The following is a 26,714-nucleotide window of genomic DNA, read 5'->3' as shown; positions in this document are numbered from 1 at the left end:
GTTCAGTGGTATTAAGTATATTCACACGGTTGTAAAACCATTCCCATTCTCCAGGTCCAGTACTGCTTCATCTTCCCAAACTGAAATTCAGTTCATTAAAAACGGACTCATTCCTCGTTCCTCCCAGCTCTTGGTAGCCTCTTTTTCACTTTGTCGCTAAGTACCTGTGTACCTGCTGTAAGTGAAATCAAACACTTTTTGTCCTGTGACTGGCATATTTCATGTAGCATAATGTTTTCAAGGCTAATCCTTGATGTTGAATGTATCAGAATCTCCTTGCTTTTTAAGGCTGAATATATGCCATTGTATGCATATACCACATTTTATTTATCTGTTGATGGACATTTGAGCTATTGTGAATAATGCCATTAGAGACTTTGGTGTGTAAATATAGAGTGGTAGATAGCTAAGAGTGGAATTGCTGGATCGTAGGGTCCATTGTACATTTACTGTATGAGGAACTGCTGGACTTTTCCACAGAAACCACACCATTTTACATTTCCTACAAGAAATGCACAAAGGTTCCATTGTCTCCCCACACTCTGCCAGAATTTATTCTTTCCCTTTTCTTTGGTAATAGCTATCCCAGTGAGTATGGCATGGTATCTCATTGTGGAACAGTATTCTTTTTTTTTTTTTTTTAAGATTTTATTTATTTATTTGACAGAGAGAAATCACAAGTAGATGGAGAGGCAGGCAGAGAGAGAGAGAGAGGGAAGCAGGCTCTCCGCTGAGCAGAGAGCCCGATGCGGGACTCGATCCCAGGACTCTGAGATCATGACCTGAGCTGAAGGCAGCGGCTTAACCCACTGAGCCACCCAGGCGCCCCGTGGAACAGTATTCTTAATGCTTTTTTACCACTCTTTATTATGCTGTTAGTACTGTAATAAAGCAAGAAGAGGAAAGAAAACGCATATAGATTTATATAAGGGAAGAAATAAATCTGGCCCTATATGCAGATGCCATGCTTGTCTATGTAGAAAATCTCAAGGAATGTAGGAGGAAAAAAAAATCATAGAACTAAGTGAGTTCAGTCATGCTGCAGGATTTAAGGTAAACAGTAAACTGTACTTCTATATCCTATCAATGAAAGTGTCACTGAAATTAAAAATATAACAGCATTAGAAGTTTTTAGGTATCAATCTAACAAAACATACATGAATTTGTATGCTGAAAACCACAAAATGCTGATGAAAGAAATTAAAGAACATCTCAGTAAATGGAGAGACATACCATATTCATGGATTTGAAGAATCAATGTAGTAAAGATGTTAGGTCTCCTCAAATTAATATAAAGGCTCATGAAAATCTTGTCAAAATTCCAACAAGGTTTTTGTTTTGTTTTGTAGATACAGATCAAGATTCTAACATTTATATGGAAAGGATATGTCTTAGAATAGCTAAAATAACCTTTAAAATGAAGAATAAGGTGGGAGGCATGAGGCTAGCTGATTTCAAGACTTAAACTATAGCCAATCAAAGCTGTGTTTTTGACAGCATCATAGACATAAGATCAAAAGAAGAAAGGAGAGGACCCCTAACTAGACCTATGAGCAATGTGAGAAGAAGGTTAATAATAGTCTTGAACACATGGCACTAAGAGTTTGGGTTAAAAGCGGGATCTGTGAAACTCACCGGGGTGCCCCACACCAGCATTCTTTCTGATTTGGCCCTGGTTAGTGGCTTAGGTTGACTAGTGCATGTGGCTGGCTTCTGGGTGAGCAGGAATGTGTTTGTGTTACAGGCATTAATGGCCTTCAGGGATGTGGCTGTGGCCTTCACCCAGAAGGAGTGGAAGTTACTGAGTCCTGCTCAGAGGACCCTATACCGGGATGTAATGCTGGAGAACTACAGTCACTTGGTATCACTGGGTAAGGACAGCTTGTCTCAGGTCTCAGACTGCCTGTGGACATCTTAAGATTTTATGTACCAGCTGCCATGCTTTTGACTCAGAAAGGAAAATAGTATTTTCCCTGTACCCCCAGAGAATGTCTGGGGGTATACGGTCTAACACTGAATTGCCAGGCCTCTTCCAAGGCTGGGCCCCTCCTCCACAGTGATTTTCCTTCAGATCTGGGAATCCCAGTATTCACTTAACCACAGTGTACTGCCTTTAGATCCAGAATTCCCCCCCTCCCTTTACTCATCCTTTCTCAGTGCTCAGAGAGCCTTTGCACACCTCCCCGTGCTTCCCTGGCTCCTTTTGGGTTATTGCATTTGCTTGTTGACTGAGTTCTGCCATAGCCTCTTAAGCCTCTAACCTAGGGTCACCTTGGTTTCTTTCCCTGTGAGTAGGAATTGCCTTTTCCAAACCCAGACTCATCACACAGCTGGAACAAGGGGAGGAGCCCTGGAGAGAGGAGAGCGAATGTCTTCTGGACCTTCGTCCAGGTGAGTGGGAAGCAGGGGGCAGACGAGGAGACCGGGCAGTGAGGCTCTCAGCAGATCCGGAAGGAGGAGGGCACCTGGATTTCTGGGGAGCGCTCTTCTTCGGGCCCCGTGCCCTGCCGGCCTGCTCACCCAGAGGGGGCTGCCCTGGCATCCTCTTTCCCCCCAGGCAGTCTCATTCCCTCATGTGGCATCTCTTTCCCAGCACCTTTTCTAGTTCGCTGATCTCCGCGTTCTTGGCTTTTGTTGGTTGACTCTGCATAGCGTTTGGCCTCTGACACGGAGTCTTCTGCCCCTGGGAGACACTGCTGTTTCTGTTCTTAACCTGGTAACTTCTTAGTGCATCAGTTCCACTCCATAAATCCCCATAACCTTGTTTCTTTTATGATGGATTATTTAAGATTACACCAGGGTGTATAGAATTGTATGATGAGTTCCTGTGTGCCTTCCCTGTGGTCTCAGAGACAGACGTTACAGACCAGAAAACAGTCCCTGCCCCTTCCCTGGTTTGTCTTGCTCTCCACCCACCCTGAGAATCCATTTTCCACATGAGCATTCTCATGTGCCTTGACCCTTTTTACCCCATCTGATGGGTCCTTCAGCCATATAGTGTTTGCATGTTCATAAATGTCTCTACACATAGTATTGCAATGTACACATCCTTCTGGAACATGCCTTTTTACTGTCTTTATGTGAGAATCATGTTAAAATGTGATTTAGTTTATACTTTTAAAAACTGTTACATTGATTCCATTATAATGAATATTTCTATTTTAATGCTGTTGAATTATCAGTTCCCTTCTTTTGAACATGTATTTCCAATATTTGGCTATTAAATAATGCTATATATTCTTGTTATTTCCGTGGAAACAAGGGGAAGAGTTTCTCCAGGTGTGTATCTAGGAGCATAGCAGCTGGTTCTTAGGCATGGGTAGCCTGGAGGTTCTTGTTACACATCCTCACCAGGACTAGGTATTGTCAGACCTCATTTTCCAGTCATCTCTTCCTTTTGCAGTGAAACCTTAGAGGGGCTTTGCTTTTTCAGGGAGCAGGAGTATCTTTTCCTATGTTGTTGGAGCAGGAGTACCTTTTCCTATGTTTGGTGATTTGTCTGCTCAGAGAGTTTTCCTGCTTTTCATTTGGGCTGTTTCTGTTATGATTATATGAATCCCATATAAATTCAGGGAACATTCAGGTCTTTAATGCAGTGGGAATTAATTTTATGTGAATGTCTGGAGGTAAGAATAATTTTTTTTTTTAGCTGACTTAGCTTTTTTATTCTTTTAATAGTCCTGGCATTTTATTTTGCTTCTAAATACAACCATATATCTGGACTTGTATTTCATAGCGAACTCAGTGCTTTTTTTAAGGAGAACTAACTATTATATAAGCTATAATTTTGGCATAACAAAAATATGTTATAAGGTGTTACAGTATAATAGTTAAGAGATGATTATGAGGTATATTATCAAAATATATTAGACACACATATTTATGTATTTGAGAGAAAAAGCAAGTGAGCATGAGCAGGGGTGAAGGGGGGCAGAGAGAGAAGCAGACTCCCCGCTGAGCAGGGAGCCCAACACAGGGCTTGATCCCAGGACGCCGGGATCATGACCTGAGCCAAAGGTAGTTGCTTAACTGACTGAGCCACCTGGGGGCCCCTAGACTACACATATTTAAAGCACAAATTTATTGTTTTGACATATGTATGTAACTATGAAAACATTGCCACAATCCAAATGCCAAGCATACCTGTCACCCCAAAGTTTCCTTGTGCCTTATAATCCGTGTCTCCTTTCCCTGCCTGTCTTACCCTCTGTTCCTCCTCCTCCCCGTACCCGGCTGACCACTGATCTGCTTTCTATCATTTTACATGTGTTCACATTTTCTAGAATTAATATAAATTGAGTAATTCAGAATATATACCAGATTCTTTCACTCAACAGTTATTTTGTTTTTTTTTATTTTTTTAAAAATATTTTATTTATTTATTTGACAGAGAGAAATCACAAGTAGACAGAGAGGCAGGCAGAGAGAGAGAGGGAAGCAGGCTCCCTGCTGAGCAGAGAGCCCGACGTGGGACTCGATCCCAGGACCCCGAGATCATGACCCGAGCCGAAGGCAATGGCTTAACCCACTGAGCCACCCAGGCACCCTCAACAGTTATTTTGAAGTTCATCCATAATGTTGTGTGAATTATAGTTCACTTCTTACTGCTGAATAGTGTTCCATTATATAATATCACTATTTATTTATTCATTTATTTATAACATCTTAATTATTTTTCAGTTTTTCTCACAATTTATTTAACCATTCACCTATTGAAAAACATTTGAGTAGTCTCCAGTTTTGATGAATACAAGTAAAATAAGTGTGAACATTCATTCCAAGTCTTTCATTTCTTTCGGATAAATACCTGGGACTGGAAAGGCTGGGTTGTAGGATACAGTATCTATTTAGTTTTTTACAGAACTAAAAAACTGTTTTCCAGAGGGGCTCTACCATTCACATTCCCCCTAGCAGGGTATGAGGGGTCCAGATGCTCCACATCTTTGTCAACTTCGTGTTATTATTTTAATTTTGGGCTTTCACAGAGCTGTGTAGTGGCATTTGTGTTTTACTTGACGCTTACCTAGTGACTGATGATGTTGAGAAGCTTCTCGTGCTTATTTGCCATCTGTATATATATCTCTTGTGAAATGTCTTCTCAAATCTTTTGCCCATTTAAAAACTTGGTTTCTTTTGGCACCCCAATAATCAGATATTTAACGAAGCCTTAACTGAGCCACCCAGGAGTCCCTGGACTCTTCTCTAGCACCCCTCCCCCCCCCCGCCCATCCTTTCGTGTCTCTATTGATGCCAATACCAAATAATCTTGATTAATGTAGTCTTATAAGTTTGGAACTCAGACAGTATAATTCTCCAACATTTTCTCCCTTTCCATTTTGTCTTAATTATTCTAGATTCTTTGCATTACCATCTGGATTTCAGAATCAGCAATTTTCACCAAAAATCCTGCTGTGATTTTGATTTGTATTGAGTTAAATCTACCTCATTTTACAAATAACTTAATTTACATGTGATTAATATTTTATCACCCTATATGTGAATACAGTATATGTCCCCATTTTTAGTGGGACTTAATTTTTGTGAGCCTTGTTTTATAATTTTTAGTACACAGGTCCTATATATCTCTTGTCAGATTTGTTCCTCTGTAGTTCATATTTTCGATACTATTAATTAACCTATGTTAAAACTCAGTTTTTAGGGACACCTGGGTGGCTCAGTGGGTTAAGCCTCTGCCTTCGGCTCAGGTATTGATCCCAGGGTCCTGGGATCGAGTCCCGCATCGGGCTCTCTGCTCAGCAGGAAGCCTGCTTCCCCCTCTCTCTCTGCCTGCCTCTCTGCCTGCTTGTGAACTCTGTCTCTCAAGTAAATAAATAAAATCTTAAGGAAAAAAAAAACTTTTTAATTGTTGAAAGTACAGAGAAATACAATTAACCCACAGATAATGATCTTATATCTAGTAAATTTGCAAAACTTACTTTTTAGCCCTCGTAGCTTTTTTGGTAAATCCTATAGCATTTTCTACATAGATGATCATATTATTTGTGAATAAGTTTTACTTCTTTACATTCTTTACATGTAAAGAAGTAAAATGTGCCTCATTGCACAGGCGAGACCATCCAGTGCAATGATGAATTTAAATAGTGAGCCTGGACACCCTTTCCTTGTTCCTGATCTTTTGGAGAATGCTTTCTCCTAAGTGTAAGTTTTATAGCTGCCCTTTATGAGCACAGAAAATTTCTATTCCTGGTTTGCGGAGAGTTTTTATTGGGAATGGATGTTGGATTTTGTGCAATGTTTTTTGGGCACTGTTTGAGGTGATCATATATGTGTTTTTTTAGTCTTTCAATTTTTAAAGTTTTTAATTTTAGTTAACGTACAGTATTACGTTAGTTTCAGGTGTACAATGTAGTGATTCAGCAATTCCCTACAACACCCTGTATTCATCTCAGTAAGTGCAGACATTTTTTCAATGGTTCAAATTTTATTTAAATTCTAGCAAGTTAACATGAGTGTTAATATTGTTTTCATCACTAACATAGAACACCAAGTGCTCATCACAAGTGCCCTCCTCAATCCCCACCACCCATTGAGCCCATTTCCCACCCTCTTCCCCTCTAGCAACCCTCAGCTTGTTCTCTATAATCAAGAGTCTCCTGTGGTTTGCTTCCCTTTTTTTTCCCCTTCCTCTCCTATGTCTGTCTATTTTGATTCTCAGATTCCATATATGGAGTGACAGTTTTTTCTTATTAAACCAGCCTTTTGTTTTTAACACAATGCACTGACCTTATTCAGATTTCACCAGTTGTTTGTTTGTTTTTTTAAGATTTTATTTATTTGACAGAGATCACAGTAGGCAGAGAGGCAGGCAGAGAGAGAGAGGGAAGCAGGCTCCCTGCTCAGAAGAGAGCCCGATGCAGGGCTTGATTCCAGGGCCCCAAGGTCACGACCCGAGCTGAAGGCAGAGGCTTAACCCACTGAGCCACACAGGCGCTCAGATTTCACCAGTTTTATCTTCACTTTTGTGTATGTGTGTGGGGGATGTATGTTTCTTTAGTTCTGTGAAATTTTATTGCATGTACTTTCCTGTAACTGTCACTATATTCAGAGGTACAGAACAGCTGCGACACCCGGCTGCCTTGTGCTGCTCTTGTGTAGTCACAGTCAACCCCCCCACCCCCACCATCTCTCTCTTGCAACCACTAATCTGTTTTCCATCTCTGTAATTTTTGTCACTTCAAGAATGTTCGTAAAAGAAGTCTACACTTGGGATTGCCTTTTCAGTGTAGTTCTCTTGAGATCGATCCAAACTAAGCCTGTACCAATACTTCATTACTTTTCCTGCTGAGCAGTATTCCATAGTAGGAATGGACTCCGTTTGTTAAACCATTCAGCGGCTATTAAAGATGAAGGTGCTTTGAACATTTCTATACAGGTTTGTGTGTGAACATGGGTCTGATTTCTGGGATGAATGCTCAAGAGTTCAGTTGCTGAGTCATATGGTAAGTGTTTAGTTTTATTTAAAGAAAAAAAAGAAGTGCAATACTCATGGGCACACCATTTCAGTCCCCACTAGCAGTGTCTTGAGTAATCATTCCTCCCCCTTCCTGCCTGCATCTGGTGTCAGCACTACTCTTTATTTTGCCCATTCTGACAGATTTCTAGCAATATCTCCTTGGTTAGTACTGTGATACATTTAGTGTCAGCAGTTTCTCTCAGGGAGAGCTGGATAGCTGAGCCTATCTGAGTAAGAGCTCTGGATCAAGGCTTTACTCTTCTTGGAAAAGAGACTGGTATTTTCCCCACGGGTAGGTAAAGAGCATATAAGGCTGTGGTCATAGGTGGCTATGGCTGTCATTTTGTGAAGTCTTTCTGGCATGTCCTTGCATCTCTGTTCATTCTCCTTAGACACCCTTTATTCCTCAAGAGCGGGTGACAGGTGTGACGTGTCTTAAGATCTGATGTGACCACTCATTGAACCTGGCAAAGACAGTCTAACAAGTGAGAGGAATGGGACAGTCTCCTGGGTTGGCTCATGTGGGTGGCTGGCAGGCAGGGACCCAGGGACTCAGGTCTCAGATGTCCACCTAAGCATCTTCAGACACTACATTTTAAGAGGCATTCCCTAGCAGCTCATCTCAGCTAGTCAGGGCCGTGAAAGGTGGTTAACCCCAGGAGCAATGGGCAGATGCGTATCATTGCCTAGAGTACTGTATTTCTTGTATTTAAGTAGGATTTACTTACAGGAAATGTGAAATTTTGCATGAGTTGTACATGTCTACAACCCAAACTTTATAAAAAAACAGATTACTACCATCCCATATAGCTCCCTTCTGGCCGATCCCAGTAAACCCCCACCCTATCCCTCAGAGGTGTCACTGGTCTTGATTTTACCATAAATTAATTTTTCCCACTGTACAGTTTTTCATGAATGGAATCATAATACTCTTTACTGTAGGCTTCTTCCAGTACAGAGTTTCTGAGCTTCATCCACGCTGTTTCATACATCAGTATTCTGTTCCCTTTTAAAGCTCAGTGGCATCCCGTCAGATAAATATACAACTGTTTATCCGTTCCCCTTGGTAGATACCTTAATGGATTCTAGTCCTTAGTTATTGTGAAAAAGCAGTTATTAGTATTCTTATGCTAGGTATTTTGTTTTGGAAACCCATGTTTTCATTTCCTTTGGATAAATACCTAGAGTAAGGTTGGGTATTTTAGTTTCCTAGCATTGCTGTAACATATTACAACAAACTGAGAGACTTCAAAGAAATCTGTTCTCACAGTTCAGAAGCTGTAAGTTCAAAAATCAACCTCTTGGCCGGGTAGATTTATTCTGGAGGTTTTGAGGGAGATCTGTTCCTCACCTGTCTCCAGTTTCTGGTGGTTGCTGGCGATCCTTATCATTTCTTGGCTTGTTGCTGTGTCACTCCAATCTGTGCCTTTGTGATCACACAGCCTTTTTCCTTCTATGTATCTCTGTCTCTTTGTAAGGATGCATTTGTTGAATTAAGACTCACCCTAACTTGGTATGACTTCATCTTAACTTGATCATATCTGTGAAGACCTGATATCAAAGTAAGTCCACATTCACGTGTTCATATAGACGTGAATTTTGGTGGGATACCATTCAACCTAATACACTGGGTCACATGGCTACAGTATATGCAGTTTTATGAGTATCCATTTCCCAAAGTGGCTGTACCATTTTTCACTTCTATGAACATATGAGAAGAGAATTCCCATTGTCTCGCATCCTCCAGACAGTTTTCGTTGTATCTGTGATGGGTGTGTAGTGCTATCTCATGGGGGCTTTAATTTCTATTTCACTAATGGTTAAATGTTAAGCACTTTATGCTTTTTGATCATTCAAATATATATCATATACTTTACTTTGTAAAGTATCCATTCAGATCTTCTTCTAGTTGCCAGTTTAATTACATTTTTTTAAATTGTTGAGCTCTGGGAGTTCTTTATTAATTCTGGACACCAGTCCTTTGCCATATGTACATTTTGCAAAAATTTTCTTAGACTGAAGCTTTTCTGTTCTTTCTTTAACAGTTACTTTTGATTGGCAGATGTTTGGAGGAAGTCTGATTTTTCTTTTAAATTTTTATTGTCATGAAGATAATCTGAATTTTCTAAATGCTATACAGTTTTAGCTTTTACATTTAAGTTTATGGTCCATCTTGAAGTAACTTTTGTGTATGGTGTGAGGCAGGGATCAAGGTTTTTCTCATTCATATGGATATCATTTGTTGAAAAGACTTACCTTCCCCTCCTTAAACTGTTTTGTTGAAAATCCAATGACTGGATAAGTGTGGGTCTGTTTTACACTTTCAGTTATATTTCTTCCATTAACAGGCCTGTCCTTAACCACACTGTCTATATTACTGTAGGACCATCAGAAGTCTTGAAGTCAGGGGCGCCTGGGTGGCTCAGTGGGTTAAGCCGCTGCCTTCAGCTCAGGACATGATCTCAGGGTCCTGGGATCGAGTCCCACATCGGGCTCTCTGCTCAGCAGAGGGCCTGCTTCCCTTCCTCTCTCTCTGCCTGCCTCTCTGCCTACTTGTGATCTCTGTCAAATAAATAAATAAAATCTTTGGGGAAAAAAAAAAGTCTTGAAGTCAGGTAGTATATCTCCTCCCTAAGTCAGGTAGTGTAAGCTTTTCTTTCTTTCTTTCTTATTTATTTATTTATTCATATTTATTTATTTATTTGACAGACAGAGATCACAAGTAGGCAGAGAGGCCGGCAAAGAGAGGGGGGAAGCAGGCTCCCTGTTGAGTAGAGAGCCCAACACGGGGCTTGATGCCAGGACCCCAGGATCCTGGGATCATGACCCGAGCTGAAGTCAGAGGCTTAACCCACTGAGCCACCTAGGTGCCCCAAGTCTTTCTTTTTAAAGATTGTTTTGGGGGCACCTGGGTGGCTCAGTGGGTTAAGCCTCTGACTTCGGCTCATGTCATGATCTCAGAGTCTTGGGATCAAGTCCCACATCGGGCTCCCTGCTCAGCAGAGAGCATGCTTCCCCCCCCCCCCACCCCGCCCCAGCTTGCCTCTCTGCCTACTTGTGATCTCTGTCTGTCAAATAAATAAATAAAATCTTGACTTATTTCGCTAAGCATGATACGCTCTAGTCCACAGACCTGTACCCCTGGGGATAAAAATATATGTTTATAAAAATAAAAAAATTAAAACCTAAAAAAAAAAAAAAAAAAAAAATAAATAAATAAATAAATAAAATCTTTTTTTTTTTTTTTAAGATTGCTTTGGGTAGTGTAGGTTCTCTGTATTTACACTTAAATTTTAGGATCACCTTCTCAAAAAAAAGGGGGGGGAATGGAAAGAGGGGAAAGGAGGGAGGGAGGAAGGGGGTGAAGGAAAGAAGGAGAAAGAACGAAGCCCTGGAGAGTCTTTACTATTAAATTTTTAGTGTACCTATAGATCCCTTAAATCTTATGAAGTCTTATAACCCACTCTATAGATCTTTCAAAATTCTATTCTAGCAAAATAAAAATGTGTGTACTAACAAAGGGCATTTCTAGCCTGAAGTGCTTATATTAGAAGAGAAGAAACCTCTAGGATCAGTGACTTAAGCTTTTTACTTAAGAAGTCATGGAGATGACTGGAGGCATATTATGAAAGTTGTCCGATTTCCAGGGATTAATTATGATTAATGTTGAAAATCTCCCTTTTACTTGTGGACCAATGTCTCAGAATTCTGAAACTTTTTAAAAAACAGTGAATGCCTGGCATGCATTCTTTCAAGGGCCAATGTCTAAGACCATTCACTTAGCCCACAGCTATATTTTTCATTCCTTGACTGTAGCTGCAGAAGGAAATTTTTCTTTAAGGAACCATTAGGCATTGATTTTTCTCTTTCCTGTGTAAAGTTTTTAGTTCATTTACAATTACTAAAGTATTTACTGGTCTTAAAAGTCAACTAGCATAAGAGCAGTTGGAGATTTTAACAGTTTAGAAACTGCTTAACTTTCTTTTACATCCGTAAAAAATTTGTGATTAACTATATTCTGTTGGTACAATTTTATTTTTTATGCTTATTTTTTAGAGAGGGAGAGAGAGAGAAAAAAAGATAGGGGTGGGAGAGGGGCAGGCCTGATGCAGGGCTTGATCTCAAAACCCTGAAATCATGACCTGAGTTGGCCACTTAACCAACTGAGTCACCCAGGCACCCCTGTAAAATTTTATTTTTCTTTTATTCCACAACTTCTGCATGTTTCAGCGCATGTTAAATTTTAGATTCCCAAAGTGAACACTGTAATTCTAAATAACTTTCAGTTAAAATTTTCCACATTACTAGATAGACACAAAAGTTGTGATGGGGCGCCTGGGTGGCTCACAGGGTTAATTAAGCCTCTGCCCTCAGCTCAGGTCATGATCTCAGGGTCCTGGGATTGAGTCCCATATAGGGCTCTCTGCTCAGCAGGGAGCCTGATTCCCCCCTCTCTCTGCCTGCCTCTCTGCCTACTTGAGATTTCTGTCAAATAAATAAAATCTTTAAAAAAAAAAAAAGTTGTGATGAATGAAGCTATGGTTTCCATAGTATGATGCTAACTGTATTTAAATCAGCCACCATATTTAATAGGGAAGACACACAGAAGTGCTTCCTCCACACTGGAAGGCTTGCTTATACCCTCCACAGTGGGGGTACAAGCAATCCAAGGAGAAAGCAGACAGAACACTCTGGTTAGTTACTCCGTCCCTTTCTCATGGGGAAGAAAATCACTAAAGAAATCTGTGGTAAGTCACAAATTTATTTAAATTCCATTTAGTTAGGGGCACCTGGGTGGCTCAGTGGGTTAAAGCCTCTGCCTTAAGCTCGGGTCATGATCCCAGCGTCCTGGGATCGAGCCCCACATCGGGCTTTCTGCTCAGCAGGGAGCCTGCTTCCTCCTCTCTCTCTGCCTGCCTCTCTGCTTACTTGTGGTCTCTGTCTGTCAAATAAATAAATAAAATCTTTAAAAAAAAAATTCCATTTAGTTAGCATAGTGTTATATTAGTTTCAGGTGTACAATCAGGTGATTAAGTAATTTCATATATCACCCTGTGCTCATCACAGGTGCCCTCCTTAATCCCCATCACCAATTTAACACCATCCCCCACTCACCTGCCCTGTGCTCACTGTCAGTTTGTTCTCTGTAGTTAAGAGTCTGTTTCTTGGTTTCTCTTTTTCTCCTTTGCTCATTTGTTTTATCAAATTCCACAAATGAGTGACATCACGTTGGTATTTGTCTTGTTCTGCCATATTTCACTTGGCATTATACTCTAGCTCCATCTGTGTCATTGCAAATGAAGACTATCCCATTGTCTGTATGTATGTGTGTATACACATATAATATCATATATATATACATATAACACCATATATAAAATATGTGTGTGTGTATAGATATATAACATAATGTACACACACACATAATCATCTTCCCTATCCATTCATCTATCAATGAATACCTGGGCTGTTTCCATAATTTTGCTGTTGTCAAGAATGCTGCTATATAAATGTTGAAGTACATGTATCCCTCTGAATCAGTATTTTTTTAATTCTTTGGGTAAATACCTATTGGTGCAATTGCATATGGTATTTCTATATTTCAATTTTGAGGGGCTTCCATGCTGTTTTCCACAGTGGCCGCACCGGTTTGCGTTCCCGCCAAACAGCGCCAGAGGGTTGTTTCCTTTTTCTCTCCATCCCCGCCAATGCCTGTTGCTTCTTGGGTTTTGATTTTAGCCACTCTGACAGGTGTGAGGTGACACCTCATCCTGGTTTTGATTTGCACTTCCCTGATTATCAGTGATGCTGAGCATCTTTGCAGGTCTTTTGGCCATCTGGATTTCTTCTTTGGATTAGTGTCTATTCATGTCTTCTGCCCATTTTTAATTGGATTGTTTTTTGGATTTTGAATTTTGTAAGTTCTTTATTTTTTTTTTTTAATTTTTTATTTTTGATAAACATATATTTTTATCCCCAGGGGTACAGGTCTGTGAATCACCAGGTTTACACACTTCACAGCACTCACCAAATCACATACCCTCCCCAATGTCCATAATCCCACCCCCTTCTCCCAAACCCCCTGCCCCCGGCAACCCTCAGTTTGTTTTGTGAGATTAAGAGTCACTTATGGTTTGTCTCCCTCCCAATCCCATCTTGTTTCATTTATTCTTCTACCCACTTAAGCCTCCATGTTGTATCACCACTTCCTCATATCAGGGAGATCATATGATAGTTGTCTTTCACTGCTTGACTTATTTCGCTAAGCATGATACGCTCTAGTTCCATCCACGTTGTTGCAAATGGCAAGATTTCATTTCTTTTGATGGCTGCATAGTATTCTATTGTGTATATATACCACATCTTCTTGATCCATTCATCTGTTGATGGACATCTAGGTTCTTTCCATAGTTTGGCTATTGTGGACATTGCTGCTATAAACATTCGGGTGCATGTGCCCCTTTGGATCACTACATTTGTATCTTTAGGGTAAATACCCAATAGTGCAATTGCTGGGTCATAGGGCAGTTCTATTTTCAACATTTTGAGGAACCTCCATGCTGTTTTCCAGAGTGGCTGCACCAGCTTGCATTCCCACCAACAGTGTAGGAGGGTTCCCCTTTCTCCGCATCCTCGCCAGCATCTGTCATTTCCTGACTTGTTGATTTTAGCCATTCTGACTGGTGTGAGGTGATATCTCATTGTGGTTTTGATTTGTATTTCCCTGATGCCGAGTGATATGGAGCACTTTTTCATGTGTCTGTTCGCCATCTGGATGTCTTCTTTGCAGAAATGTCTGTTCATGTCCTCTGCCCATTTCTTGATTGGATTATTTATTCTTTGGGTGTTGAGTTTGCTAAGTTCTTTATAGATTCTGGACACTAGTCCTTTATCTGATATGTCATTTGCAAATATCTTCTCCCATTCTGTCAGTTGTCTTTTGATTTTGTTAACTGTTTCCTTTGCTGTGCAAAAGCTTTTGATCTTGATGAAATCCCAGTAGTTCATTTTTTCCCTTGCTTCCCTTGCCTTTTGCGTTGTTCCTAGGAAGATGTTGCTGCGGCAGAGGTCGAAGAGGTTGCTGCCCCGTGTTCTCCTCAAGGATTTTGATGGATTCCTTTCGTACATTGAGGTCCTTCATCCATTTTGAGTCTATTTTTGTGTGTGGTGTAAGGGAATGGTCCAATTTCATTTTTCTGCATGTGGCTGTCCAATTTTCCCAGCACCATTTATTGAAAAGGCTGTCTTTTTTCCATTGGACATTCTTTCCTGCTTTGTCGAAGATTAGTTGACCATAGATTTGATGGTCTATTTCTGGGCTCTCTATTCTGTTCCATTGATCTATGTGTCTGTTTTTGTGCCAGTACCATGCTGTCTTGATGATGACAGCTTTGTAATAGAGCCTGAAGTCCGGAATTGTGATGCCACCAACGTTGGCTTTCTTTTTCAATATCCCTTTGGCTATTCGAGGTCTTTTCTGGTTCCATATAAATTTTAGCATTATTTGTTCCATTTCTTTGAAAAAGATGGATGGTACTTTGATAGGAATTGCATTAAATGTGTAGATTGCTTTAGGTAGCATAGACATTTTCACAATATTTATTCTTCCAATCCAGGAGCATGGAACATTTTTCCATTTCTTTGTGTCTTCCTCAATTTCTTTCATGAGTACTTTATAGTTTTCTGAGTATAGATTCTGTGTCTCTTTGGTTAGGTTTATTCCTAGGTATCTTATGGTTTTGGATGTAATTGTAAATGGGATTGACTCCTTAATATCTCTTTCTTCTGTCTTGCTGTTGGTGTAGAGAAATGCAACTGATTTCTGTGCATTGATTTTATATCCTGACACTTTACTGAATTCTTTCTTTATATATTTTGGATACCAACCCTTTATTGCATAGGTCACTTGCCAATATATATACCCATTCAGTAGGTTGCCTTTTAGTTTTTCTTATTGTTTCCTTTGCTGTGCAGAAGCTTTTTATTTTGATGTTGTCCCAATAATTTATTTTTTGTGTCCCTTGCTTCAGGAGACATATCTAGAAAAAATGTTGCTACAGCTGATGTCAGAGACGTCACTGCCTGTATGGTCTTTTAGGTTTTTTTATTTAATGGTTTGGGGTTTCACATTTAGGTCTTTAATCCATTCTGGGTTTATTTTTATGAATGGTGTAAGAAGGTCATCTAGTTTCATTCTTTTGCATGTAGCTGACCAGTTTTCCCCACTGTTTGTTAAGAGAATAGTCTCTTTGTATAGTCTTCCCTGCTTTATCAAAGATTAACTGGCCATATAACTGTGGGTTTATTTCTGGGTTCTGTGTTCAATTTCATTGATCTATGTGTCTGTTTCTGTGCCAGTACCACACTGTTTTGATTACCACAACTTTTGTAATATAATTTATATATATTACATATATATATGTGCATATAATATGTATACATATATATATACGTGTGTGTGTGTGTGTATGTATAATAAAACTTCAAGTCTGGAATTGTGATAACTCCAACTTTTTCTTTTGCAAAACTGCTTTGTCAGTTTGGGGTCTCTTGTGGTGCCATATAAATTTTAGGATTATTCTAGTTCTGTGAAAAATGCTGTTGGTATTTGATAGGGATTGCCTTAAATGTATAGACATCTTAACAATATTTGTTCTTTTTTTTTTAAATAAATTTTATTAAGAAAGTAGTTTGAGGGATTTTTTTCCTTTATGTCATTTAAAAATGATAATATGTTTCTATAAATTTGACTAAAATATAAGAATTTTATTTTTTGTTTTTTTTAAAGTTTTTATTTAAATTCCAGTTAGCTAACATACAGTGTAATATTAGCTTCAGGTGTTCAGTACAGTGATTCACCACTTCCATACAAAACCCACTGTTCATCACAAGTGCATTCCTTAATCCCCATTACCAATTTAACCCACACCACCTCCCCCTTCCTTCATGGCAACCATCAGTTTGTTCTCCATGGTTAAGAGTCTGTTTCTTGGGGGTGCCTGGGTGGCTCAGTGGGTTAAAGCCTCTGCCTTCGGCTGAGGTCATGATCTCAGGGTCCTGGGATCGAGTCCCGCATCGGGCTCTCTGCTCAGCGGGGAGCCTGCTTCCTCCTCTCTCTCTGCCTGCCTCTGCCTACTTGTGATCTCTATCTGTCAAATAAATAAAATCTTAAGAAGTCTGTTTCTTGGCTTGTGCCTCTCACTCTTTTTTTCTTTTCCTTTTATTTGTTTTGTCTCCTAAATCCCACATATGAGTGAAATCATGGTATTTGCCTTTCTCTGACTTACTTTACTTAGCCTATTATCCTCTACTCCATCCACATTGTCACAAATGGCAAGATATCATTCCTTTTCATGGTTGAGTAATATCCCATTGTGTGTGTGTGTGTATACCAAAATTTTCTTATCCATTCATCAATCAGTGGACATGGGCTGTTTCCATAATTTGGATATTGTAGATAATGTTGCTGTAAACATAAGGGGGCATGTTTCCCTTTGAATTAGTATGTTTTCATTTTTTTAAAGATTTTTATTTAGTTGAAAGAGAGAGACCACACAAGCAGGGAGGGGCAGAGCAGGAGGGAGAAAGAATCTGACATACACTCCGCACTGAGCATGGAACCCAACATGGGGCTCGATCCCATGACCATGAGATCATCACCTGAGCTGAAGCCAAGACTCCGATGTTTAACCAACTGAACCACCCAGGTGCTCCTGTATCTTTATTCTTTGGGTAAATATCCGGTAGTGCACTTACTGGGTCATAGAGTAGTTCTATTTTTAACTTTTTGAGGAAACTCCATACTATTTTCCAGAGTGGCTGCAACAGATTTCATTCCCATCAACAGTGAAAGAGGTTTTCTTTTTTCCACATCCTGCCCAACACCTGCTATTTCTTGTGTTGTTGACTTTAACCATTCTAACACATGTGTGGTGATATCTCATTGTAATTTTGATTTGCTTTTCCCTGATGACCAGTGATGTTGAGTATCTTTTCATGTGTCCATTGGTCATTTGTATCTCTTCTTTAGAATAATGTCTATTCATGTCTTCTGCTCATTTTTAAGTTGGATTATTCATTTTTGGGGTGTTGAGTTTTAAAAGTTCTTTATATATTTTGGATACTAACCCTTTATCATATATATGTAAATATCTCCTTATGTTCATAGTTCAGTAATCCTTAGAATGACAATCCTTCTATGGAAAATATCATTTTAAAATTCCTCTACCTAAAATAATATTTGTTCTTCTGATCTAGGAGCACAGAAATGTTTTCTGATTTCCTTGTATTGTTTTCATTATCTTTCATTGGTATTTTAAAGTTTTCACAGTACAGGCCTTTCATCTCTTTGGTTAGGTTTATTTCTAGATATCTTATTATTTTGGGAGCAATTATAAATGGAATTTTCTTAATTTCTCTTTCTGCTGCCTTATTATTGGCATATAGGAACGCAACAGATTTCTCCACACTGATATTGTATCCTGCAACTTTACTGAATTTGTTTATCGTTCTAGTAGCTTACTAGTAGAGTCCTTAAGATTTTCTGTTAACCAATTTGGATTCCTTTTATTTCTCTATATTGTCTACTTGCTGTGGCAATTAGAGTGGACATCCTTGTCTTATTCCCAGTCTTAGGGGGAAAGCAGTCCCAGGACTCTGGGATCATGACCTGAGCCAAAGAGAGATGCTTAACTGAGCCACCCAGGTACCCCAAGGTTAATTATTCTTTAAATCTTGGGTAGGGGGTACCCAAGAGGCTAAGTTGGCTAAGCAGGCCACCCAGGCACCCCAAGGTTAATTATTCTTTAAATCTTGGTAGAGGGGTACCCAAGAGGCTGAGTTGGCTAAGCATCTTCCTTCAGCTCAGGTCTTGATCTCAGGGTCCTGGGATCAAGCCCCACATAAGGGTCCCTGCTCAGCAGGGAGTATGCTTCCCCTCTCCCTCTGTGCTCTCTGTCTCAAATAATCTTTTCTCTTTATTAAAGATTTTATTTATTTATTTGACAGAGATCACAAGTAGGCAGAGAGAGAGGAGGAAGCAGGCTCCCCTCAGAGCAGAGAGCCCAATTTGGGGCTCCATCCCAGGGCCCTGGGATCATGACCTGAGGGAGGGCAGAGGCTTTAATCCACTGCACCATCCTGGTGCCACTAAATTAAATAATTTAAAAATCTTTGGTAGAATTCACCAGTGAAGCTGTCTGATCCTGGACTCTTGTTTGTTGGAAGTTTTTTGGTTACTGATTCAATCTTGCTGCTAATTGGCTAAGTATTTATCCATTTCTTCTATATTGTCTAATTTGTTGGCATATCCTTTTTCATAATATTCTCTTAACAACTGTATTTCTGTGATGTTGGTTGTTATTTCTCATGTTTCATTTCTAATTTTGAGTTTGTTTTGTTTTTTGATGAGTCTGACAAGGGTTTGTCAATTTTCTTGATGTTTTCAAGGAACCAGCTCCTGGTTTCATTGTTCTGTGTGTGTGTATGTTTTGTTTTTTTGTTTCTCTATTGTTTACTTCTGTTCTTTTATTTCCTTCCCTCTGCTGGTTTTGGGTGGCATTTTGTTCTTTTTCTAGCTCTAGTAAGGTTAGGTTGTTTGAGATTTTTCTTACTACTTCAAGTAGGCCTGTATCGCATATACTTCCCTCTTACAACAGTTTTTGCTGCATTCCCAAAGGTTTTGGACCATTGTGTTTTCATTTGTTTCCATGTACTTTTTGATTTATTCTTTGATTTCTCAGTTGACCCACTCATTGTTTAGTAGCATGTTATTTAACCTCATGTATTTATGGTCTTTCCAGATTTTTTCTTATGGTGGATTTCTAGTTTCATAGTGTTATGGTCAGAAAAGATGCATGGTATGCATCAGTCTTTAATTTCTTGAGGCTTGTTTTGTGGCCTAATATGTGATCTGTTCTGGAGAATGTTCCATGTGCACTTGAAAAGAATGTGTATTCTGCTTTAGAATGGAGTGTTCTGAATATATCTGTTAAATCCCTCTGTTCCCATGTGCCAATGAAAGCCACTCTTGTTGCTTTTGTTTGATCTGTCCATTGATGTAAATGGTGTGTTTAAGTCCCCTATGATTATTGTATTACTATCAAATAGTTCCTTTATGTTTGCTCCTAACCGTATTACATATTATAGTGCTGCCATGTTGGGGTACATAACCGTTTATAATTGTTCTATCCTCTTGTTGGACTGCCTCCTTTATTATTATATAGTATTCTTCTTTGTCTCTTTTTATAGACTTTTATAATCTATTTTGTCTGACATAAGTACTGCTACCCTACCCCAGCTTTCTTTTGACGTCCATTTGCATGATCTCCTTCCCCTCACTTTCAATCTTCATGTGTCTTTCTGATTTTTTTTTTTAAGATTTTATTTGTTTAACAGAGATCACAAGTAGGCAGAGAGGTGGGGGGAGCAGGCTCCCTGCCGAGCAGAAGGCCTGATGCAGGGCTTGATCCCAGGACCCTGGGCTCATGACCTGAGCCAAAGGCAGAGGTTTTAACACACTGAGACACTCAGGCACCCCTGATTCTTCTTTTTTTTCACGGTTTGTTGGTTTTCTTTAGCAATGTAGTTAGATTCTTTGTTTTATCTATTACTGTTTTTTTGATTCGTGTTTACCATAGCATGTTCTGCACACAGCAGTCTATTTTAAGCTGATGGTCACTCAGCGTCGCCTTCATTCTTTACTCCTCCCCTCCCCCCATGTTTTAGGTATATGGTGTCCTAGTTTACATCTTTTTATTTTATGAATCCCTTGACCGACTCTTACAGAAATACTTTCACTGCTTCTGTTTTTGGCTTTTCACTCTTATTATCTTTCCATTCCACGGAACGTGTTCCCTTCTACAGCTGGTTTAGTGGTTGTAGACTACTGTAGTTTTTGTCTGCGAAACTCTCTCACCTATTCTAAATGATGGCTTTGCCGGATATAAAGTATTCTTGGCTGCATATGTTTCCCTTTCAGCACTTTGAATATATCATGCCACTCTCTTCTGGCCTGCAAAGTCTGCTAGCCTTATGGGGTTTCCCTGTGTATGTAGGTCGTTTTTTTTTTGAAGCGGCCTTATAATTCTTTAGTACCGTGTCTTGTCATTTTAATTACTTATGTGTCTTGATGTTAATTTTGATTTTGTTGGGGGATCTCTGTGCCTCCTGAATCTGAATTTCTTTTTCCCTTCCCAGATTTGGGAAATTCTTAGCTGTAATTTCTTCTCCTCCCCGCTTTGTCATCTTCTGGGATCCCTATATAGATGCAAATGTTACTATGTTTTTGTTTTTAAGATTTTATTTATTTGACAGAGATCACAAGTAAGTAGCAGGCAGAGAGAGAGAGAGGAGGTAGCAGGCTCTCCACTGAGCATTGAGCCCAATGTGGGGCTCAATCCCAGGACCTTGGGATCATGACCTGAGCTGAAGGCAGAGGCTTAACCCACTAAGCCACTCATGCGCCCAAATGTTACTATGCTTGATGGAGTCACTGAGGTCCCTAGTCTGTTCTCTGTGCAGTGTTTCTCATCTGCTTAGTCGGACTGCTTTATATTACTCCATCTCCAGGTCACGGATACATCTTCTCCTTCCTGTAGCCTAGTTATTCCATCCGCTGCATTTCTAGTTTCACTTATTGAGTTCTCATCTCTGATATGTTATCTCTGTGTGAAGGGTCTCACTGGTCTCTTTTTTCTTGAGTCCACTAAGTATCTTTATAATCATTACTTCAAATTGTCTTTCAGGCTACTACTTCTGTTTTACTTAGCTCTCCTGCTGTGTTTCTGTCATGGTCTTTCCTTTGGGACATAGTCCTCAGCCTCATTTTGTCTAACTCTGTTTCAGCTGTATCTCCTCTAAAAAGTAGTGGTTCTATGAAGAAGAGGTCCTGTAGTGCCCATGCAGTGTTCCCTGTTCACCAGGACCTGGGGCTTCAGAAGTATCTCCTATGTGTGTTGCCTGCATCTTGCTATTGTCTGAGTAGCTTTTCCTTTCTGTCTTCTGCACTGACTCTGCCTGTTGTAGGCTGTGCTTGCTATCTATGGTGTGAGGGAGACCTAGGCAGATCGGCTCTGAAGGAGAGTGACTATAGGAGGGCTCAGTAGTAGGGTGATGGTGTTAACAAAATCTTCATTGAGTCGCTAGGCCAGATTCCCCAAAGGGTGGTAATTGGCCAGGGACACGGCGTATAGTAGCAGCCGTGGCCAACAATGGACGTTTGGCAGCTGGGGGCCTATGGTGCCTGGACATGGCAATGCACAGTGGCAGCAGAATTTGCACTGGGCCACTAGTCCTAGGCCAGTCCCCCACAAAATGCAGCAGCTTGGTGTGTGCAGCCACAGGGCAGGGCATGCATGAACTGCTAATCCTAATCCAGATTCCTTTGAAGATATGCAGTGGCCACAGAAGCACAGCACACAGGACGTTAACAGAATGTTTGCTAAGCCCAGGCCTGAGGCCGGCAGGCTTGGCACGGGCAATCCTCAGGAGAATACATGGGTGCGGTACGCTGCTAGCAGGTGAGGTTAGGTAGCCTGTGTCCCCGCAGCCCTCCTCCCCACAGGTTGCCCTCGCTTTATGCTGGGGAACGGGGGAGGAGAATGGCACCTGTCCGCCTCTTTGGTCCCAGAAAGCCCCCCCGCCGCCACCCCCCTCACTCTGAAATCAGTTTGAACAGATCTCTCTCTTGTGCAAGCTTTCACTTCTATGTTGCCTCTCCTTGGGCTTCTGGCACTTTAGGGTTAGGCCCTGGCTATCCCTGGCCTAGCACTGAAGTGGCTGACTTTTAAACTCTGGGCTCCAAATCCAGCGCTTATACAAACTCACTGAATTCAGCCTCTCTGGTTTTCAAGGCCAGACATTCTGGGGATTTGCTTGCTCTCTGTGGGCTCCATGCTGCTTTCTCCTTTCCATGACCACAGCTTCATCCTTCAGGCAGCTTCCAGCCACTGTTTCTGTCCTTCATAACCTCTCAAAGGTGAGTCGCGGAGTTCTGCCAGTCTTCAGGTCCTTCTCGTTTACAGACTCGGTATGAGTGACAGCAGTTGTAACCGTGGGACCGGGTGAGCTCAGGGTCCTCTCACTCTGCCATCTTGCACTGCTGCCCCCGAGTCACATGGTTTCTCAGTGGAAGCATATATTTGTGGATAATGTTCGCATCAGCTTTGATGACTCACTGGCTTGGAGAACCATATTGGAGGGGAAATGTGTAACTCTAATGGCGGCAGTTTGTAGTGGGGAGACTGCCTTGATGCTTTCTCGCTGGGCTGGTGTTTGGAGCTGGCTCATCATGTGTGTCTTCTGTGTTGCGATAAGGAATGTGGCAGCGAGGGATGGAATGTAGGTGGGCAGAGGAAGCCTTGGTTGTGGGAACAGCGAGGAATGAACGTTGGGTCAGTGGAAGCCACCATTCACAAGGCACCTGTGGTGATTCTGACCAACATTTTCTCTCCAGCAGAACCAGGGACCGAATGCCAGCCATATGGCCATTCCTGCCCGCTGACCTTTTCCAGCACACAGTTCCTCGAACAGTATGTGCTGTGCGGCCACCTTCCTCCGATCGTCCGCAGCTCACACGCAGGGAGCCCCATCCCAACGGAAGCTCGGGCCTGCTCAAGTGAACAAGCAGACAATGGAGACACAGAAGGGAGACTTCACCTGAGTGGGGTTTCCAGGGTGCTCTTCAGACCCTCTCAGGGCCAGCCGGCAGACTGGGTGGAAGGCAACAGAGCAGGGCATCCTGAGGAGGCAGGCCTCTCAGCATCTGAAGCAGCCACATGTGGAAAATACAGACTGGGGTTTGATACCAAATCTAACTTCTTGAGCCTCCAAAAGCACCATGTATGCCCTGACTGTGGCAGAAGCTTCTGTCAGAAGTCAGACCTCACCAAGCACCAGAGGACACACTCAGGGGAGAAGCCTTACAGCTGCAGGGAGTGTGGGCGAGGTTTCGGCCGCAAATCCTCCCTCACCATCCACCAGAGGAAACACTCAGGGGAGAAGCCTTACGTGTGCCGGGAGTGTGGGCGCCACTTCAGGTACACATCCTCACTCACCAACCACAAAAGGATACACTCCGGGGAGAGGCCCTTCGAATGTCAGGAATGCGGGCGAGGCTTTCGCCAAAAGATCGCCCTCATCCTGCATCAGAGGACACACTTGGAGGAGAAGCCCTTTGTGTGTCCTGAATGTGGCAGAGGCTTCTGCCAGAAGGCGTCGCTCCTCCAACACCGCAGCTCGCATTCGGGCGAAAGGCCCTTCTTGTGCCTCGAGTGTGGGCGAGGCTTCAGGCAGCAGGCGCTGCTCCTCAGTCACCAAGTCACACACTCAGGGGAGAAGCCTTATGTCTGTGCTGAGTGTGGCCACAGCTTTCGCCAGAAGGTCACCCTTGTCAGACACCAGAGGACGCACACGGGGGAGAAGCCTTACCTGTGTCTGGAGTGTGGGCGTGGCTTTAGTCAGAAGGTGTCCCTCCTGGGACACCAGAGGACGCACACAGGGGAGAGGCCTTACCTTTGCCCAGAGTGTGGCCGTGGCTTTGGTCAGAAGGTCACCCTCATCAGACACCAGAGGACTCACACAGGGGAGAAGCCTTACCTGTGCCCAGAGTGTGGTCGCACCTTTGGCTTCAAGTCACTCCTTACCAGACACCAGAGGACGCACTTAGAGGAGGCAGCTGATGTGTACGGAGTATGTGAGCAAGGACTTGGCCAGAAGTCCCACTTCACCTCTGACCCGAGGTCACACTCGGGGAAGCCATGTGTGTGCAGTGAGTGTGGACGAGGCTTCGGCTTCAGGTCGGCCCTCATCAGACACCAGCGCACTCACTCGGGAGAGAAGCCGTATGTGTGTAGAGAGTGTGGCCGAGGCTTTAGCCAGAAGTCTCACCTTCACAGACACAGGAGGACCAAGTCTGGCCACCGCCTCCCACCTCCAGGGCTGCTCTCCTGACCTTCCCTTCCCTTAGGAGTGGCAGAAAACACCAGGAAATGTTCCTCAAATGCAGTGGAGGAAAAAAACGTGTTCTTTCAGTGATTGGAAGATACCTGATTTATGGTTTATTTTCCATGCTAGCCATGTTTTAATTTGCTAGGGCGGCCATAACAAAACACCACAAACTTGTTGGCTAAAGAACAACTCTCTCACAGTTCTTGGGACTGAAATCCAAGATCAGAGGATGCACTTTGGTTTCCACTGAAGCCTCGCTCCTCAGCTGGCAGATGCCTGCATCCTTACAGTGTCCTCTCCTGGCCTTTGTACGTGCGCTTCTTCTACGAACCACAGCCTTACTGGGTTAGGGCCCCCTCTATCACCAAATAAGGTCACACTTAGGGTTCTGGCTTCAACATATGAATTTGGAACATTTCAGCCCATAGGTCAGCCTCCTGAACCCCCAAAACTCATGTTCTTAACAGCTCCCAAAGTGTTGACCAATTCCAGTAATGAGTCTGTCCAAAATCTCATGTAAATCAAATGTGGGTGAGGCAAGGGGTACATTTCATCCTGAGGCAATGTTCCTCTCCAGCCGTGAACCGGACAAGTTACCACAGATGGAGAACTGCATTTCCTTAACACAAGGGGAAACAAGATTGATGGGTCCTAAGCAGGTCTGTGACCAGCAAGCAAACTCTATTAGGTTTTAAGGCTTGAGAATAATGGCTGGTAGGATACTTCGCCCTCTAGTCCTGCTGGGGTGGCGGCAGCAGTGCGCAGCGCCCTGATGCCATGAAGGCATTCACCCTCCAGGTCCACCATGGGAATGGCAGACCAGCTGCTTTCTTTCACCGTTGGGGTCACCATTTCCTCCTCTTGGTGGGTAGCACCACAGAAGTCTCACAGCTGGCCTTTGCTCTGTCCTGTCTGTACCATTCTTAGTTCAACTGAGCATCAAATGACTGTCCATTGGTGTTCTCTCCAGAGCAGGCTTTCTCATTTTCACAATATGGATAGGCTAAGAATTCTCTAAATCTTCAAGTTGTGGCTTCTGTTTGCTAAACAGTTCCTTCAGTTTACCTCCCTCCTCATGTATTTCTATGAGGAGCAATGAGAAACAGGTATACCTTTCAACACCTGCTTAGAAATATCCTCAGCCAAGCCACATAAGATTTCAACCCTCCACTGAACACTGGAACACAATCCATCGATATTCTTTGGTGCTTTATAATCAGGATTCCCTTTAGTTTCTAGTAATGTTCCACATTTCTGTCTGAGGCCCCAGCAGAATCCCTTCTAATTCCTCTGTTCCTACCATAGCCTTCTTGAAGCAACTCTGGCTTTCTCCAGCAAGCACATCAAAACACTTCCTCTATCCATGACCAGTTCCCAACCCCCCTCCATAGTTTTTCACGTTTAGAACAGCACACCACTCAGTACCAAAGCTGTATTCTTTTGCCAGGGCTGCCGTAACAAAACCAGAGACTGGAATTCCAAGACAACTTTGACCTACCGAACCTTGCCAACTGGCTGGCAGGTGGTGCCTTCTTGTGTGGCTGTTCCCTCGCATGTGTGCCAGAGAGCACGTGAGCTCTGGTGTCCCTTACTCCACCCCTACAACATCATTTAACTTTCGGTACTTCCTTAGGTCCTGTACTCAAATACTGTCACATTAGGAAAGGGCTTCAGCATGGACTTTTGGGGGAAAATTCCATTCATAACACCTGCCCTCCGGACACCCCCCAAATTCCTGCCTGGCCCTCGACCCCTGCCATAAATCTGATCTTTCCTTTCCCAGGAGTGTGAAGCTAGCAGGAAGCACTGGGAAGTGCTGCACTTCCCTGAAGTGGAACGCAAGCAGCATGCTGGTTCTCTCAGGGGCCAGGGGTATGTGTGTGTTTGGTGGGGGTAGAGGGGTTGGGGGGGAACTGGGCATACCTGCTTTCTAAGCCCTCCTCCACACCCAGGTCTGTTTAATAAACTGCTTCCGTATAAAGCTAAACCCTGATCAAACACCTCATTCAGCTATCAAGAATCCCATGGTCCTGAACCTCAGGAGACATGGAAGGTCACATTTGCTTGTTCTGGACTCTGACCCTGTGTGTGGGGAGGGCCGTCATTATTACCCTTTCTTAGGTCCTCCAACAGTGCCATTGAGGCACCCCCTCTTCCTGCACCCCCAGTCCTGCATCCTGTTAGCCACACCCATGTACCAGTCCTGCAGCCTGAGGACTTGGGGCCTTTCTTCCATGATCCTGCCTAGTCCTCCAGTCAGGGACTAAAGGAGCCAGAGCACCTGTCTTTATAT

The 26,714-nt window shown here is 42.2% G+C and overlaps 1 protein-coding gene across 8 annotated transcripts in view; it reads left to right on the top strand.

Annotated features, from left to right (window-relative positions):
• The window catches only part of ZNF169 (zinc finger protein 169), a 62,200-nt gene extending 35,792 nt beyond the window's left edge, over window positions 1-26,408 (top strand). For 5 of the 8 annotated variants that reach the window (XM_045064957.1, XM_045064953.1, XM_045064954.1 and 2 more), the window contains 3 exons: window positions 1,745-1,871; window positions 2,296-2,391; window positions 22,929-26,408. In XM_045064957.1, the coding sequence (XP_044920892.1) occupies window positions 1,751-1,871; window positions 2,296-2,391; window positions 22,929-24,424 (1,713 nt within the window). In that variant the 5' untranslated portion in view covers window positions 1,745-1,750 and the 3' untranslated portion in view covers window positions 24,425-26,408. The remainder of the gene's footprint in view (window positions 1-1,744; window positions 1,872-2,295; window positions 2,392-22,928) is intronic. The other 3 variants (XM_045064955.1, XM_013063352.2, XM_013063353.2) reach the window with 3 other exon arrangements.
• The last annotated feature ends 306 nt before the right edge of the window (window positions 26,409-26,714 follow it).

Source organism: Mustela putorius, unplaced genomic scaffold (genome assembly GCF_011764305.1).
Source record: "Mustela putorius furo isolate JIRA1106 unplaced genomic scaffold, ASM1176430v1.1 tig00003854_pilon_pilon_pilon, whole genome shotgun sequence".
Classification (NCBI taxonomy): domain Eukaryota; kingdom Metazoa; phylum Chordata; class Mammalia; order Carnivora; family Mustelidae; genus Mustela; species Mustela putorius.
This window is presented reverse-complemented; position numbering and strand designations above follow the sequence as displayed.